Genomic DNA, 15,748 nt, shown 5'->3' on the forward strand with positions numbered 1-15,748 from the left:
TATCCAGAGCTACTTGCAACTGGTGGTGGTGATCATTAAGATGTACTCATAATCGCAGAGTGGATGCCAAGCCGGGCCCTGCAGGCCGAGTGGGCCTCCTTCTTCCAGTTGGCGGGCTTGGCTCCCAATGACGTCGCCTGCCACTCACTCACTCCGAATTTCGCGTGTCTCCTGCTGTTCTGTTCATTCTTCCAACTCTTCCTCACTTACGCTCTGTGGTGCAACTTTGTTGTTGGGTGCATTCACTCGTTCTTTTTGTGGATTTCTGTCTATTCTATCTTTGAGACCGCAATAGTGGGCTGTAATCATTAATCCAGCCCCTCGAATTCGGCTGCTCTTGTCCTGTTTTTCTCCCCCTACCGCTTCCATGAGCGCAGCTTTGCTCCGGCGTCGTCCGGACACGTCTGCGTTGCGGAGAATCGGCCTTCTCTCTCGTCGTTACAATTCCTCAAAGCGCTCGGCTCCAATTGGCTTGGTAACAGCCCAAACCCGGTCATCCCTCACGAAGCCTACCGCTCAATGTCTGTCGTCGCGGACGTTCTTCAACCCCCGGTATTCGGCCCGGCATAAGTCCACCACAGCAGAGGCCGCGGAGGTCGTGCAGAAATCCTCCGTCCGCAATGTCTTGTTCAAATCGTTCGCATACTGTGGTTTCTTCATTGTTATGAGCGGTGCGGCAGTGGTGGCTTTCTTCATCTACGATGCGACCACTTACCGCGAGAACTCCAGCGCCGCGGATGTCCCGGTCTCGGAGTTGGCCCTGAATCCCCGACGGGGCGGCCCTAAGAATCTGCCCATCGCCGAGGTCCTCATTAGTGACAATGACTCGGATGACCGCCTGGCAAACCAAGACAAGCCGAGGTTGGTGGTGTTGGGAACGGGCTGGGGAAGCATTGCGCTGCTGAAGCACCTCAACCCGGGTGACTACCATGTCACGGTCGTGTCCCCCACCAACTATTTCTTGTTCACACCTATGCTACCGTCCGCAACGGTGGGTACGCTCGGCTTGAGGTCCCTCGTGGAGCCTGTCCGTCGCATTGTGCAGCGGATCAATGGCCATTTCTTGAAGGGCCAGGCCGAAGATGTGGAGTTCTCGGAGAAGTTGGTCGAGGTGTCTCAGGTTGATGCCAGTGGCAAGGAACAGAGGTTCTACCTTCCCTATGACAAACTGGTTATTGGAGTCGGTATGTTGTTGTTTCTGATTTGTTTTCGTGGTTGATTGCACAGACTGATGTTGACACTCTCAATCCACAGGCTGCGTGACCAACCCCCATGGTGTTAAGGGCCTCGAGAACTGCCACTTCCTGAAGACGATCGACGATGCTCGCAAGATCAAGAACCAAGTCCTGGAGAATATGGAATTGGCCTGCCTCCCGACCACTAGTGACGAAGAGCGCAGGCGCCTCTTGTCGTTCGTTGTCTGTGGTGGTGGCCCGACAGGCGTGGAGTTTGCTGCTGAATTGTTCGATCTTTTGAATGAGGATCTTCTCCACTCTTTCCCCAAGGTTCTGCGGAATGAAATCTCCGTGCACATTATCCAAAGCCGGAGCCATATCCTCAACACCTATGATGAAGCATTGTCCAAATATGCCGAGGTGAGCTCCCACGCTCGGCAATTGAATCATTGAACCTCTTGTACTAACCACCTATGTAGGCTCGCTTCGCTCGCGATTCCGTGGACATCCTGACCAATGCCCGAGTCAAGGAGGTTCGCGATGGCAAAGTCCTCTTCACCCAGACTGAAGACGGCAAGGTCGTGACCAAGGAGATCCCCATGGGCTTCTGTCTCTGGTCGACTGGTGTCTGTAAGTATCTCTTTAGTCCCTTGTCTACGCATGTTAATCTAATGGCATAGCCCGCGCTCCTCTCTGCAAGCGACTCTCGGACCGACTTGAATCCCAGAACAACAAACATGCCCTAGAGACTGACTCGCACCTACGCCTGATTGGGGCACCCCTGGGCGACGTCTACGCCATTGGCGACTGCAGCACGGTGCAAAACAACATCGCTGAGCACATTGTCTCCTTCCTCCGTACGATTGCATGGGAGAAGGGCAAGGACCCGCAAAAGTTGCATCTTACCTTCCGCGAGTGGAAAGAGGTCGCCAGCCGCGTGAAGAAGCGCTTCCCCCAGGCCTCGAACCACCTCCGCCGCCTCGACAAGCTCTTTGAGCAATATGACAAGGACCACTCTGGAACTCTCGAGTTCGGCGAACTCTCCGAACTCCTGCACCAGATCGACAACAAGCTCACCTCTCTCCCGGCCACGGCGCAGCGTGCCAACCAGCAGGGCGAGTACCTCGGCCGCAAACTGACCAAGATCGCGGCCGCGTTGCCGGGCATGCAGGCCAACCAGATCGACTACGGAGATCTCGACGAGGCGGTATACAAGGCCTTCAAGTACAAGCATCTGGGCAGTTTGGCGTACATCAGTAATGCAGCGGTGTTTGACTTTGGAGGGCTGAACTTCAGCGGCGGCGTGTTGGCGATGTATCTGTGGCGGAGTGTGTACTTTGCTGAGAGTGTGAGCTTCCGGACCAGATGTATGCTGGCCATGGACTGGGCGAAGAGGGCGCTCTTTGGAAGAGATTTGATGAGTTTCTAGTTTTCTGCTTTCTTTTGTTGCATTGATTTTGACCCGTCCACCCATTGTTTCGTTAGGGGAAAGGGTTAATATGCAGATAGATCTATGGACGACGACCTTAATCCTTTAGCTTCGCAGTGAATATTGTATGCAATCCATGATGACCTAATGACCACTGTGTTGTTGTTGTTGTTCCAGTTGGGTTGTGGTGGTGACTGATGTTTAGAAGGGAATTCGACTGCGCCACGGGCTGGCTGGCTGGCTGGCTGACTGACTGGCTAACGTCATTTCATCATTTACTCATTCCCGGCTGTTCCCTCTTCTTCTACTTTAATTGTTTAGCCTCCTTCCACTCTTTCTCTCCCCCCCACCCCCCACTTCACCTCTTTTATCCTCCCTTTCTTAATATTTGTTGTTTATCCAGACTCTTTGAGCTTGTTACTTGTGCCTGGGTTACGCATTACTCTAACTTTCCAGGCACACGATTGTTTGTTTGCGTGGCTATTTTGAGCGTCGATCGCTCTTTCTCCTACTGCTTGTCTGCCGTCATCATCGACACTTCCATGTATCTTTAAATCGAGCTTTCCCTGCCCTGCCACCCTTCCAGGCCGTGCTTGTAACAAGCCAAAGGACGGACGGACGGACGGACGGACGGACAAATAAACCATGACTGACGTTGCATGACTGGATTTTGGCTGCCAGAGAATCAAGCAGCAAACAAGAGCTAATTCCCAGATCGCTGTTCCCCGCCAAACGCCCGTTTGCTGGCCCGAATCTGGATTGCGACCACCGATAGATTGATCGGATCTCTCCTCCCCCCCCTGACTCCTCTCTCATTCTCATTCTCATTCTACCCCTCCTCTACACTCACCCCTTCTCGTTTCATTTGAGTCTCTTGGTTCGGCCTTGTCATCATGGCCGACGCCGCCGGAGACCGTGTCATGTGTCATGCTTGCGGCGGCGTCTGGCCGCGCAGCGAGCACGGCCTGATTTGTCCGCAATGCCAGTCGGACTTTACCGAGATTGTACGCTTGTACCCGATTCTCTCCCCATCTGATCTATCTACGTATCTACTTCGACGTATGCTGCATCGAGTTCTAAATTAATCGGTGACCCGGTCGCAGGTCGAAATCCCTCCCGACCCCGATGAAGAGCCGCCTCTTCCCTCCGACCGTCCCGACTCTGCTTCCTCTCCCCGATCTGCCGGCTCTCCACTCAACCCTTGGGCTGATCATGACCCCTGGGCTGCCCAAGGTGATCATGACCGTAATGATGGCAATCAGCCCCGGGACTCCGGAGGTGGATACCAGCATCGCACATACCGATCCCCGGACGGTCGTTTCACTTTCTCCACGACCACCTACACGCATGGCTTCGGCGGGCAGTCACCGCCCACGCAGACCACTTCCAATCTCGACCCGTTGTTGATGGTGCAAAGTATGGACAACATTTTCCGGGGCTTAACAAGCACCTATCAAAATCGCGAGCGTTCGGCCTCTGTGTCCAGCTCGGGCCAGGCCTCTAGCCAGCCACGGGGACAGGGACAACGTCTGGGCTCTTTTGAATTCAATATCGAAGCAGGGAATTCCGCAACGTCCAGCCAGGATGGTGGCCTACATCCTCGAGACGCGGATGGTCCGCAGCCGATAAATAATCCGCTGCGGACCTTGAGTGAGTAAGTTGATACTACGCTCCAGTTTCAGAGGGGACGAAGTGTGTGGCAGAGTGCTGATGGGACTGCAGTATCCTTGAGTTATTCCGTGCAGATTTGGGTGCCAACGCCCAAGCGGCTGGACATGGCGGCGCACGAGTGGTGACAGGGACCAACCCGCTGGCGATGCTGTCGTCGCTGTTGAGTTTCGATCGACTGGGCGACGCGGTCTATTCACAAGAGGAGCTAGACAGGGTGATCTCTCAGCTGATTGATCAGACTGCCAACCGTGGCGCACCTCCTCCAGCTCCTGCAACTGCCATTCAATCCCTGCCGAAGAAGAAGGTTGACACGGAAATGCTGGGCCATGAAGGCCGAGCTGAATGCTCGATTTGCATGGATGCTGTGGAGGTTGGAACCGAAGTGACTGTGCTTCCTTGCAAGCATTGGTTTCACTATAACTGCATTGAGCTTTGGCTGAACCAACATAACACTTGTCCTCATTGCCGGCGGGGTATAGATTCTCCTCAGTGAGTGACATCCTTTGTGCGATGCTTCCTGAACTCGTGCTAATGTTGTATGTAAAGGACTGAAGGAACAAACGATAACCCGGTGGTAATCGCCGATAGTCCTGAGCCTGTTCCGCGGCGCACAAGCAGTGCCGCGGCCAACCCCGGTAGATCGTCTCAGCCGCCCCCCGGCGCTTGGCCTGAACAATCACCCTCATCGTGGAGCTCGCGGTCATTCTCATCTTGGTCTGCTACGTCCCCTGGTCCTAGCTCTGAGGGACCAGCTCAACGACAGGAGCAGGGACGAGGGCAGGGGCAAGATCAGGAACATGATCAAGGACATGATCCGGGCGAAAGCCAGGACCGAAATCATGGACAGGACCAACGACGAGATAGCCGTGGTGAAGGATCTAGCACTGGCTCCGGGTTTACGGGCTGGGTGCGCAATCGATTGGGAGGAGGGGGGGGGGGGGGCAAGGGACTTTTGTATAGACTTTGAACGACGACAGCAGCTGGTCAGGAGATTTGGATCCGATGCGACGACTAGCCTTGCTACGTAGTAGCGACCTTACCTTGCTTGCATTGGCATTGGCATTGGCATTGACATTGACATTGACATTGACATTGGCATTATGAGTGCGTAGCCTGTTTCGCTCTTTCTGACTGGCTCACACAACTGATGAACCATCTATTAAGCAGCCGACTGACTTGGTGTAAGTTTGTTTATTTGTTATTGTTAACTAACTGCTGATGAGGGGTTGACTAAGAGTGCGATAAGATTGATTGATCCACTTTCCATCTTATCACTCGCTTCCTTGCTTCCTTCCTTCTCTTTCCCCGCCTTTTAGTCTACTTTGCTTTACTTCTGACAGCTGTTGCTTTCTCTTCCTTGTATTCTTCATCTTTTTGTTATATACCCTCCTCTCTCTCATTCCTCTTTTTTCTTTCATCTTCAATTCCAATATGAAGACCCTCTTCAAGAATGCCACTATCATCCCAGGAGTCAATCCTCCCCCCGCAGATTCTCCCACATGTATGATCATCGAAGATGACCGCATTGTTTACGTCGGCACCGAGGCCGATCTTCCCACTGCCCCGGTGGATCATGAGGTCGATTTGAACGGCAAGAAAATCCTACCTGGATTTATTGACGGGTAAGGATTCAGATTCCCAGATTCTCCCTTGTCTCAGGCTCAGTTCCAGACCCGCAGACATATGCACCTGCTGCTTTTCGGCGCCTCTCTCTCCAAGATCGATCTCAGCGACTGCAAGGACCTGGCCGACATCCGCACGACAATTGCGCGCGCCGCGGCCGAGAACCCCTCGGCGGAGCGTCTCTTCTGCCGCGGCTGGATGCACAGCATGACCGACGGCCAGGCGCTGGCCAGCATGATCGACGACCTCGACCCGCGGCCGATCTTCATCGACTCGAAGGACCTGCACTTTGCCTGGCTGAACACGCCCGCGCTGCAGGAGCTGCAGGTGGCCGGCCTCCCGGACCCGGAGGGGGGCACCATCTACCGCGACGCCGCAACGGGCCAGCCCAGCGGGCTGCTGGGCGAAGCCGCGGCGGTGACCTACGTGTGGCCGCACGTTGCGCGCGTCTCGACGACCGAGGAGAAGCTGGCCTACATCCGCAACGCGGTGCGGGCCTACAACGCCGCGGGCTACACGGGGATGATCGAGATGGCGACGGACGAGAACCTGTGGACGACGATGCAGCAGCTGCGCGCCCAGGAGCCCGTGCCCATCCGCCTGGCGGCGCACTGGATCATCACCCCGTCGCAGGACGAGGCCGTCGTGCTGCGCCAGGTCGACCGCGCCATCGCCCTGCACCGCGCGTACAACCGCACCACGTCGCCGGATTTTCGCATCGCGGGCATCAAGATCATCTGCGACGGCATCATCGACGCCTGCACCGCCGCCCTCCTCGAGCCCTACGCCAGCACCGGCACCACCTGCGCGCCCCTCTGGGACCCCGCCCTTTTGGGGAAGGTCGTCGCCAAAGCCGACGCCGCCGGCCTCCAGTGCGCCCTGCACGCCATCGGCGACCAAACCGTCCGGCTGGCCATCGACACCCTTGAGGCCTGCAGCAGCAGCAGCAAGCGCCACCGTATCGAACACCTCGAACTCACCCACCCCACGGACGCCCGCCGCCTCGCCCAACTCGGCATCACCGCCTCCATCCAACCCGTGCACGCCGACCCGGCCATCCTGCGCGCCTGGCCCACCCTCCTCGGCGAAGCCCGCTGCCGCCGCGCCTTCGCCTACGCCGAATTCGTCCGCACCGGCGGCCCCGTCGCCATCGGCACCGACTCCCCCACCGCCCCGCACAGCGCCCTCCGCAACCTCTACACGGCCACCACGCGCCGCTCCGCCCGCGACCCCGCCCTGGCGGTCACGGTCAACCCGGCCTTCGCGCTGACGCTGCTCGAGGCCGTCGTCGCCGCCACGGCCGGCTCCGCCTACTCGTGTTTCGATGAGGACCGCACCGGCTCGTTGGCCCCCGGCAAGGTCGCGGATTTTGTGGTCTTGGACATGGTGGCCTGGGAGGCCGGGCGGTTGCTCGACGCCGTGGTGCTGGAGACTTGGTTTGCGGGGAGGAGGGTTTATGAGCACTGTGGTTAGGGGTAGGATCTTGTTTGTATAGTATGGTTTGTGGGCTGAGGCAAAGGAAGGGGGTGGGGGGGTTAAAGGACCCACGGGGTTATCTTATCTTGGGTGGTGTGTCACCGGGTCGAGCATCAAGCAAGTAATACCTTATTACGTGTCAGGGTTCTGTTGGCGCTGGACAGAAAAGTGGACTAGCGTAGAAAGAGGCGCTGAGTACACTGGAGCGGACTGTGCACTGTGCTGTGCTGTACATACATAGTAGGATCAGATGAGTTTACTGCTAGCCCACAGCATGTCTGTAGCACTGCTACGCAGAGAACTACAATCAGTCCATGGTGAACCGATACTTCAGATGCAGATGCCTAGGCAGGAAACAAGGAGATAAACACGATAGTCTCTCCATTGTGTATAAAAGTATAAAAGAGTCAAGGTATATCCTGAATTCTACTTCAAACCAACCACAAAAAAAAAAAAAAACATGACAAAACGCACCGACCTTCAGTGTTTTCCCCGGAGAAGCTTAAACTTTTCTTTCTTCACTCCCCAACATCTAAAATCTCAAGTCCCAGCCGATCTTCGGGCCCAACCGCGGCAACTCATCGGCCACGCTCTGCACATCCTTGTCGCCTCGGCCGCTGAGGTTGAGGACGATGTTCTCGCCCTTCTTCATGGTCTTGGCCAGCTCCATGGCGCCGAAGACGGCGTGCGAGGACTCGAGGGCGGGGATGATGCCCTCGTGCTGGGCGAGGGCGCGGAAGCCGGTCAGGGCCTCGGCGTCGGTGGCGGCGACGAACTTGGCGCGGTCGCTGTCCTTCCAGTTGCTGAGCTCGGGGCCGACGCCGGGGTAGTCGAGGCCGGCGGAGATGGAGTGGGTCTCGGAGATCTGGCCGTGCTTGTCCTGGAGGACGTAGGTGCGGACGCCGTGGAAGACGCCCTTGCTGCCGCCGGAGAGGGTGGCCGAGTGGCGGTCCGTGTCGACGCCGTCGCCGCCGGCCTCGACGCCCAGCAGCTTGACCGAGGGGTCGTTGGAGAAGGGGTAGAACATGCCCACAGCGTTGCTGCCGCCGCCGACGCAGGCGACGACCGCGTCGGGAAGCTTGCCGATGAGCTCCTGCATCTGCTGCTTGGTCTCGTCGCCGATGACCGACTGGAAGGTGCGCACGATCGTCGGGAAGGGGTGGGGGCCGATGGCCGAGCCGATGATGTAGTGCGTCGTGTCCAGGTCGACGACCCAGGCGCGCAGGGCTTCGTTGACCGCGTCACGCAGGGTGCGGCTGCCGGCGTCGACGGCCACGACGGACGCGCCGAGCAGTCGCATCCGGAACACGTTGAGCGCCTGGCGCCGCACGTCCTCGGCACCCATGTAGACCACACACTGCATGCCGAACTTGGCGCAGACCGTCGCCGTCGCCACACCGTGCTGGCCGGCACCGGTCTCGGCGATGATCTTGCTCTTGCCCAGGCGGCGCGCAAGGAGAATCTGGCCCAGGGCGTTGTTGATCTTGTGGCTACCGGTGTGGTTGAGGTCCTCACGCTTCAACCAGATGTTGGCGCCTCCGCAGTGCTCGGTGAGGCGGTTGGCCAGGTGGAGGCTGCTGGGGCGGCCCATGTAAGGGTAGTACGACCGGAACTCCTCCCAGAACTTGGGGTCGTTGCGGGCGATCTCGAATCCGCGCTCCAACTCGGCCAAGCAGTCCATCAGAGACTCAGGAACATACTGACCGCCGAACTCACCGAAGCGAGAGGGGATGGCGGACGGGTCGCCGCTGCCGTTGAGGGCGTCAATCTGGTCGACCAGGCCGGGGCCATCGGGGGTGTCATCGTTGGTGATGACATCGGTCGGCTGCGAGAGCGCCGGAGGATCCTCCTTCAAGACAGGCTCCAAGACATGGACCGACCCGGAAACCTGACCCTGAGCATCACGCTCGAGTCTGCGACCAGTGACGCTGGTCAGGTACTCTTGAGCATGCTTAGCCGCCTGGCCGGCAGGGGCGTCACCCAAGACGGTGATGATCTGGCTTCCAATCACAACACCCTCCGAGATGTTCTGAACGGAAAGGAAGTGCTCGCGGGTGCTGACTCCGAATCCGAGCGCGGTGGGCACATTCCCGGACCAAGTGTGGACACGAGACAGAAGGTCGGGCAAGTTCGTGCTGAGGGATCCGGTAGCACCGGTGACACCCATGCGGGAAACGACGTAGATGAAGGAATCGGCGATCTTGCAGAGGAGCTTCATACGAGACTCGGAGGTGGCGGGAGCGATGAGGGGGACGTAGGACAAGCTGAGGAGGCAGGAGACTGTCAGTATGCGTGGGAAAAGGAAAAGAAAAAAAAATAGGTACACCAGTGCAGGAGTTCTTTACCCATAGCTAGTGCAGAAGTCACGGAAGCGGACGGCCTCCTCTGGGGGCAGATCGACCATGATGAAACCGTTGACCCCGGCGGCCTTGCAGTCCTGGAGCATGCGCTCCTCACCGTACTGCATGAGGGGGTTGTAGTAACCCATCAACAGAACGGGGGCGCGAAGGCCTTTACTTCTGGCGGAGCGAACGGTGTCCAACACCCAGGGAATCGTGACCCCGTTGGCCAATGCCTGAGTGTTGGCCTTCTGGATGGTCGGACCATCTGCGATCGGGTCGGTGAAGGGAACGCCCATCTCGATGATGTCTGTGATCGACGCAATTCAGACAAATGGTCAGCGGTCCGCAATCGGAGCCAGCGGGAAGCGGGGTGGGAGCATCAAGCTCTTACCAGCACCACCATTTTCCAGACCCAACAAGATATCAACGGTCTCTTCGATGGTAGGGTATCCGGCGGTGAAGTAAGCTACCAAAGCAGCACGCTTCTCCTGCTTGGCGCGAGCGAACGCGTTCTTGATTCCATCCATGATGTGGGAGGTGGAGGGGCAAAACCGAAACGCGGAGAGGGACGGAGGATGGGGGAAGAACGAGTGGCGGTTGAAGAACCCGGGAAAAGGAAGGGTTTAAGGATAGGTAGGATAAGAGGATAAGGAGGACAGAGTGAACGGCCCACAATTGAAAGGGGTTTAATCAGGAGGTTGCAGGCAGCACGGCCTCGAATGTAGCTTAGGAGGGGGAACTTGGAAGAGGCAAGCAAGCAAGATTGAGTCACTGTCGGGGAGTAAATCAAATCCCCCTCGATTAATTGTTCCGCCAAGTCAGGTGATGTGGCGATAAGATAACACTCGGGTATTGTTGTATTGTCGTATTGTCGCGGTATGCAATCGGTACGGTATGGTACCCATACTCATAGGTTTTACAGACTCTCTCTTACAATTTTGGTTATCTCAGCCCATGTCGAAGAGAAATGGATAATCGATTAGCGCCATGGAAAGTAATCCAGAATGTGCTCGGAAACTCGTGCTTCCAAAGAACAGTCATATTAACGGTGAGAATGAAGCCCAATATATTAGGTACGTTGGATAGCGGGACTCTAACTATTAAGCCATTTGAGGTGCTGGATGACCCCAGAACAGGTAAGCCGAGTAAGACAGGAAGGGAAAGAAAGGCGACAAACAAAGGTTACAATAATAGATATTCACACAGACGCCAAAGCTATGCATATATACTCAACCCAGCTCAATGTGACGCCCCAGTTCGGGAGACAGCATGAGCCAGGCCAAACAACCACCAAGAAATGAACCGCAGAAGATCGAGAACACAACCAATTCCACACTTTTTATCCTTCGCCAGTCGGGGGTTCTGTTACATCAATTCCAAACAATTCCCATCCCAGCCCCTGCATGATGAAAGGAATGACAGTGGCGCCATGCTATGCCAGATAGTTGTACAACTCAGAAAGGAGCGAGATCCCAATGCCCAGACTAAATGCAATGTGAAAGAGAAAGAACAAAAGCAGAAGTAAGACACCAGATCGTCTATCACGCATAGATCAGCAGAAAGATAAGGGGGGGCATCAAGACATTAAGACACTCTAAAGGAGGGACATCAGATCATGGACAGTGATCGTAAGTGAAGTGAGGATCTAAACAAAAGGCATATCCGTAAATCCCAAACCAGGGATCATGCACCCTCATGGGGAGATAAATCAGCCATGCGCCGGGTTTTAACCAAAGGAACGACGAGAAGAGTAAGAAAATCAAACCGAAAAACATTGCAGGGGAATAAAATGGTATATCAAATCCGACTTGAGAAAGAAACGCCATTCAATGCAAATCACGGCCCCTAGAGGTACTGCAGTTGGCAGCAACTCAATGCCCGTGGGGACCTGAGACAGGATACGGCATATAGTTGTAGACGGGCGTGCTGCTCGGAGCTCCACTGGCGAGTGGAGGGCTGAGCATGGAATTCATCTCCCAAGCCCGGGTGCTCGGTGCAGTCACGCCGACCTGGCTCGGCTGTTGACAAGCTGCAGAGTAATAACTGGGGGCGGTGATGGAGTGGTAGGACTGGCTTATAGTCGGCAGGCCATGGCGGATCTCGGAATGGCCGGTCATTGAAGGGCCACCATGATCGGGAGGGGCGGAATATGCAGGAGCAGCCAGTGGAGGTCCATATGCGCTGGGAGCAGCGGTATCGGAAACAGATTGAGGAGATGGGGCAGTGTGAGGTTCCGTGCCGGAGTCTGAGGCAGCCCGGGTGCTCGCATAGGTTGAGCCGATCGGGGTTGACAATGCTCCGGCGGTCGAAGAATAACTCGCCGACTAGAGATTGGTCTGTTAGCCCGCCATACACACACACATTCGCACACATCTTAGACATTAGTCAGGGAATATTCATGGAGCTTACATATTTGCCGATGATCTTCTTGAGGGCATGAGTCAGAATTCTCCATGGGAAGACCTTGACATCTTTCTCAATGTTTCTGGGTTTGGGTGCCGGAAATCCCATGATGACCTTGAAAAACTCTTCGCTGTCTGGCTTGGCCTTGGAGACAGTCAGAGGTCGGAAACCTTCAAGGTTTCTTCGAATGCGGTTCTTCTCCTCGACGGTGAACCGAACCCCAACTAGAGACTCAAGTAGATAGATCGTATCAACACTGGTAACGTAGCAGTCATCCTTTCCATCCCAGTAGATGCAGCTAATGCAGATACTGTTAGGAGCCCGGTCTTCGAGAGAGACTGGCGCGAAGTCGGCGGAAATCGTGCTGCCTCTCTGGGCACGGCTGAATTGGACTAGTCGTCGCTTGGCTTCCCGTTCCTCCTTGCACCAGTTCTCCGTCATGGTGTCCAAGTCTCCATTCAGCTTCAGAACGGCTTTTGTGGGATACATGGCATATGGGTTGAAGGCCGGAGTCTGACCCATGCCACTCGATTGCTGCAAGGTCGAGGTGCGAATCAACTGAGGGTTTGCGCCGTAATGGCTTGGCGAATGAGCATTCTGTTGGCGGTAACCGTGGCTGGCAACATAATGACTCCGATGATCGCCGCTCACGGAGACGAAAGAGGGACTCCAGGTGGAAGTCAAAGGTGAAGGTGCTCGGATGGAGGGTTGCGACGCTGCTGACATGGTGGAGTACTGGGTCGAGGGCGCTCTAGGCGAAGATGCCGCTGGGTAAGGGGCGGCAAATCCATTCATCGCAGGCAGAGACTGCAGATAGGGCGAGTAGGAGGCCGTCGAAGCCGGCGATTGGTCTTTCGGGGGCATCGATTGTCCAATGACTCGTTTTGGTGCTCTGTGAAGGGGATCCTCCGGGTACGACGATGGGGCCCTCTTCCGAGCGTCATCTGACGGTGGCGGGATGGCACCGTGCTCATACGTGTAAACCCCAACTTGTAGGGTCGTAGCCGGGCAATCGTTCGAATCCATGGAGACCTGCAAAGGAACGGCAAATGAGGGAGAGCAGGTAGAGCTGAAAGGGGGTGTCTCGACGGAAAAGCCGTACTGGAATGAAGAGCCTTGAAATCCAAGAAAGTGCGGGATACATTCACATTTCTTTGCGCCAAAGACGAGATAGAGCGTTGCATAAGACGATTCATGGAGGTCGAATGGGGACTGGATTTGAACAAAGACTCTTGTTCCTTCAGACCCTCTCTGGGGCGAGTAGGAAACGACCTCCGGCACCGGGCGAGACTCCCCCGTCATCATCGGTGAGCGCCCTTCTTCGTACGAACTGGCATATTCCTGGTTTCCCATATAGGGAACGCAATCCGACATCTGGCTGGTGTGATCGGCCATAGGCGATGGGACAAGTGGGGTGGACGTCACGTATGGTGCCTGACCGTAGGCCGCATATGAGACACCATCGTGCAAAGATCGAGCGGACTCATAGTCTATTGGACACTTAGCACACAAGCTGTCTCAGCCGATCCAGGGTGAGCAAGACCACAAATCCCTGCCTGAGCCCAGATATTGTGGCCCAAATGAACACTTACCGATCAAAGCCGCCTGTGGGGGCTTCTGGAAAGTAGGCATGGACAGGATGGGGTCAGACTTGGCCAAAAGGCCGTCTGCAAATGTGCCAATGAAGTGGGACTCTTCAGGATCCGACAAATCCAACGACTCGTCTAGAATTAACGGCGTTTGCAGCTCCGGATTGAACTGTTAACCGCGATTGTCAGTGGATGGTCGTATATGCACAGGACCGCGAGAGACAAGGCAAATACAGGCAAGATCCCAGCGCAACAACAGCAAGTGAATCAGAAATTATGAAACTGGCGAGGGTGAGATGTGAAATGGATGAAGCAGAGCGCAGTAATTGGGCAGCGGGCGGGAAATGTCCAACGCACCAAAACACCGTGTGTCTTCGAGTAAGCCAGTTTGAAGGTGTTGCAGAAACTGCAACGGAACACAACAGCTTAAAGAAGCGAATGACAGCGAATTTATCGTGAAAAACGAAAGATTGTCGGAAAGTTGCGAGGTAGCTCTCCGAGACAAAACGAGTGACGACACGAAGTGGCTGTCAGGCTCAGCAAGGAATACACCACGAAAGGCTTCGAATCAGCGATCAGAGTTCAATGATCAGGTGTGAGACCTTGAAGGCTAGCTGCAGATTATGAACCAGCTTGAGACCACGCTGCCAATGAGTGCTTGAGAGGGCCTATAGGAGAACTATTTCCATCTGAGGGCGATGTATCAACCTTTCAAAGCGGTCTGACCTGGCGAAGTAATGGTCGATAATTCGGGGCGGGTGTCTTAGAGGTAGCGAGTGAAGCTGTGTCAACAGAGCGAGACAGGAGCAAGCTAATTTGTTCGATTTTCCTAAGAATGAAATGAGACTCCAGACTTTCCTGGGAAGTGGAAGATCGAATGACGATGGGCCACGAACTACTCGGCTAAAGAGTGCGAACTTTCCCAGAGATGAGGATCCGGCCCGTTGCATAGACAAGGACTTACCAGGGTGAGACGAAGATGTTCAGGTTGCGCTCGTGAGACTTTAAAAGCGACGGGGGGAAGGCTGCGTGTGAATCTCGTGGTCGCTAAAAGCTTGATGGAAGAGACCTACACCATGACACGGTCAATAACAAAACATCCGAAACTTTAGTGGTAAAAGAAGCCCCAAGGGAGATGACAAGCGCACAGCGTCCATCATGGACCCAGAAATGTTCTTGGAGATCTTGTGCACCAAAGGCACGACCTTGAAGATGCAAGGAGTCCAAAGGGAAGGGGACACGAAGGAGAGGGGATGCAAGGCACCACAGAGTCAGTGGCGAAGGGAGGGGGACTGGTACCAACCTCAACAGACTAATGAGTCGGGGAACAGTAGACCCTGTCGTCCAAGAGTCTTGGATTCAAGGTGGTTTCTGCTAGTGTGAAATAAGGTGGTGCCTTCAGCCGAGACAAAGATCCACGATGGTGGTGTACGTCCAGGTCCGGGCCTCGTTGAAGGACTAACAGCGACAGAACGATTGGTAGACGAGCAGACTCCAGATCCACACCAGAGCAGCACGACTGGGGAGATGACTGACAAGCCCAATGTCCACTGTGAAATGAGAACAAACTCCTTTTTTTTTCCCCTTTTTTGTTGCTTTCCAGGAGAGGAGGGATAATGTTGTTAACAAGCGAGCCGAGGATCAAGGTGGTGACGATGGGTTACCAGGTTCGGGTCGGTATACCTCCCGCGCAGCAAACGGGAATCGCTCTACAGTCCCAGGGCAATGATACCGAGGCAAACGCAGGTTGATGCCGTCCGCACGGAACGGGGACAGACAGGATGCGTCCGTCACTCCAGATCGAAAATCAAATCGATGAGCTGGAGATTTCCCTACGGGAATTTAGACCGCTCAAGGTGAAGGTCGGATTGGTGCGGAGAGAAGGACCCCCCCGAGGGAGAGTAGAACAGAGATAAAACGAGGGTGGGTTGTTTTTTTTTTTTTCGAAATAATCAGCGAGCGCGTGAGATCGGTCCAGATTAGTTATTAGGGATGTCTTGATGTCTTTGATGATGAATCCTATCGGTCCCTGTCGTTTCT

The 15,748-nt window shown here is 55.4% G+C and overlaps 5 protein-coding genes across 5 annotated transcripts; 3 read left to right on the forward strand and 2 right to left on the reverse strand.

The window, feature by feature from the left end:
• The first annotated feature begins 170 nt into the window (after positions 1 to 170).
• On the forward strand, positions 171 to 2,809 carry BO86DRAFT_345420 (putative NADH-ubiquinone oxidoreductase 64 kDa subunit). Its single transcript, XM_025669204.1, has 4 exons — positions 171 to 1,184; positions 1,255 to 1,595; positions 1,655 to 1,805; positions 1,856 to 2,809. The coding sequence occupies exons 1-4, from the start codon at positions 368 to 370 to the stop codon at positions 2,602 to 2,604; spliced, it is 2,058 nt and encodes a 685-aa protein (XP_025524199.1). The 5' UTR covers positions 171 to 367; the 3' UTR covers positions 2,605 to 2,809.
• Positions 2,810 to 3,497: 688 nt separating this feature from the next.
• BO86DRAFT_402853 (putative RING finger domain protein) lies at positions 3,498 to 5,303 on the forward strand (the record flags this gene model as incomplete). Its single annotated transcript, XM_025673891.1, has 5 exons — positions 3,498 to 3,608; positions 3,708 to 4,258; positions 4,327 to 4,764; positions 4,822 to 5,182; positions 5,253 to 5,303. 5 exons carry the CDS (start codon positions 3,498 to 3,500, stop codon positions 5,301 to 5,303), a joined length of 1,512 nt encoding a protein of 503 aa, XP_025524200.1.
• Positions 5,222 to 7,638, forward strand: BO86DRAFT_368831 (amidohydrolase). The gene is made up of 2 exons (XM_025670222.1): positions 5,222 to 5,897; positions 5,955 to 7,638. The coding sequence occupies exons 1-2, from the start codon at positions 5,707 to 5,709 to the stop codon at positions 7,369 to 7,371; spliced, it is 1,608 nt and encodes a 535-aa protein (XP_025524201.1). The 5' UTR covers positions 5,222 to 5,706; the 3' UTR covers positions 7,372 to 7,638.
• Positions 7,639 to 7,792: 154 nt separating this feature from the next.
• On the reverse strand, positions 7,793 to 10,461 carry trpB (tryptophan synthase TRP5). Its single transcript, XM_025677299.1, has 3 exons — positions 10,108 to 10,461; positions 9,720 to 10,023; positions 7,793 to 9,638 (listed from the first exon to the last, which is right to left on the reverse strand). Exons 1-3 carry the CDS (start codon positions 10,241 to 10,243, stop codon positions 7,907 to 7,909), a joined length of 2,172 nt encoding a protein of 723 aa, XP_025524202.1. The 5' UTR covers positions 10,244 to 10,461; the 3' UTR covers positions 7,793 to 7,906.
• A 1,126-nt stretch (positions 10,462 to 11,587) lies between these two features.
• On the reverse strand, positions 11,588 to 14,865 carry medA (transcriptional regulator medA; the record flags this gene model as incomplete). Its single annotated transcript, XM_025670807.1, has 7 exons — positions 11,588 to 12,040; positions 12,126 to 13,609; positions 13,712 to 13,877; positions 14,066 to 14,114; positions 14,435 to 14,490; positions 14,673 to 14,777; positions 14,857 to 14,865. 7 exons carry the CDS (start codon positions 14,863 to 14,865, stop codon positions 11,588 to 11,590), a joined length of 2,322 nt encoding a protein of 773 aa, XP_025524203.1.
• Between the last annotated feature and the right edge of the window lie 883 nt (positions 14,866 to 15,748).

This window comes from Aspergillus japonicus (genome assembly GCF_003184785.1).
Source record: "Aspergillus japonicus CBS 114.51 unplaced genomic scaffold BO86scaffold_59, whole genome shotgun sequence".
NCBI lineage: Eukaryota > Fungi > Ascomycota > Eurotiomycetes > Eurotiales > Aspergillaceae > Aspergillus > Aspergillus japonicus.

Bases quoted from the DNA above. Each gene is read 5' to 3' on its own strand.
- BO86DRAFT_345420 (XM_025669204.1), top strand. From the start codon at position 368: ATGAGCGCAGCTTTGCTCCGGCGTCGTCCGGACACGTCTGCGTTGCGG. The intron at 1,185-1,254 runs GTATGTTGTTGT...CTCAATCCACAG, and splicing joins CAAACTGGTTATTGGAGTCG to GCTGCGTGACCAACCCCCAT. The intron at 1,806-1,855 runs GTAAGTATCTCT...CTAATGGCATAG, and splicing joins TCTCTGGTCGACTGGTGTCT to CCCGCGCTCCTCTCTGCAAG.
- BO86DRAFT_368831 (XM_025670222.1), top strand. From the start codon at position 5,707: ATGAAGACCCTCTTCAAGAATGCCACTATCATCCCAGGAGTCAATCCT. The intron at 5,898-5,954 runs GTAAGGATTCAG...CCAGACCCGCAG, and splicing joins CTACCTGGATTTATTGACGG to ACATATGCACCTGCTGCTTT.
- trpB (XM_025677299.1), bottom strand. From the start codon at position 10,243: ATGGATGGAATCAAGAACGCGTTCGCTCGCGCCAAGCAGGAGAAGCGT. The intron at 10,024-10,107 runs GTAAGAGCTTGA...CGTCGATCACAG, and splicing joins TCTGGAAAATGGTGGTGCTG to ACATCATCGAGATGGGCGTT. The intron at 9,639-9,719 runs GTAAAGAACTCC...CTGCCTCCTCAG, and splicing joins GACTTCTGCACTAGCTATGG to CTTGTCCTACGTCCCCCTCA.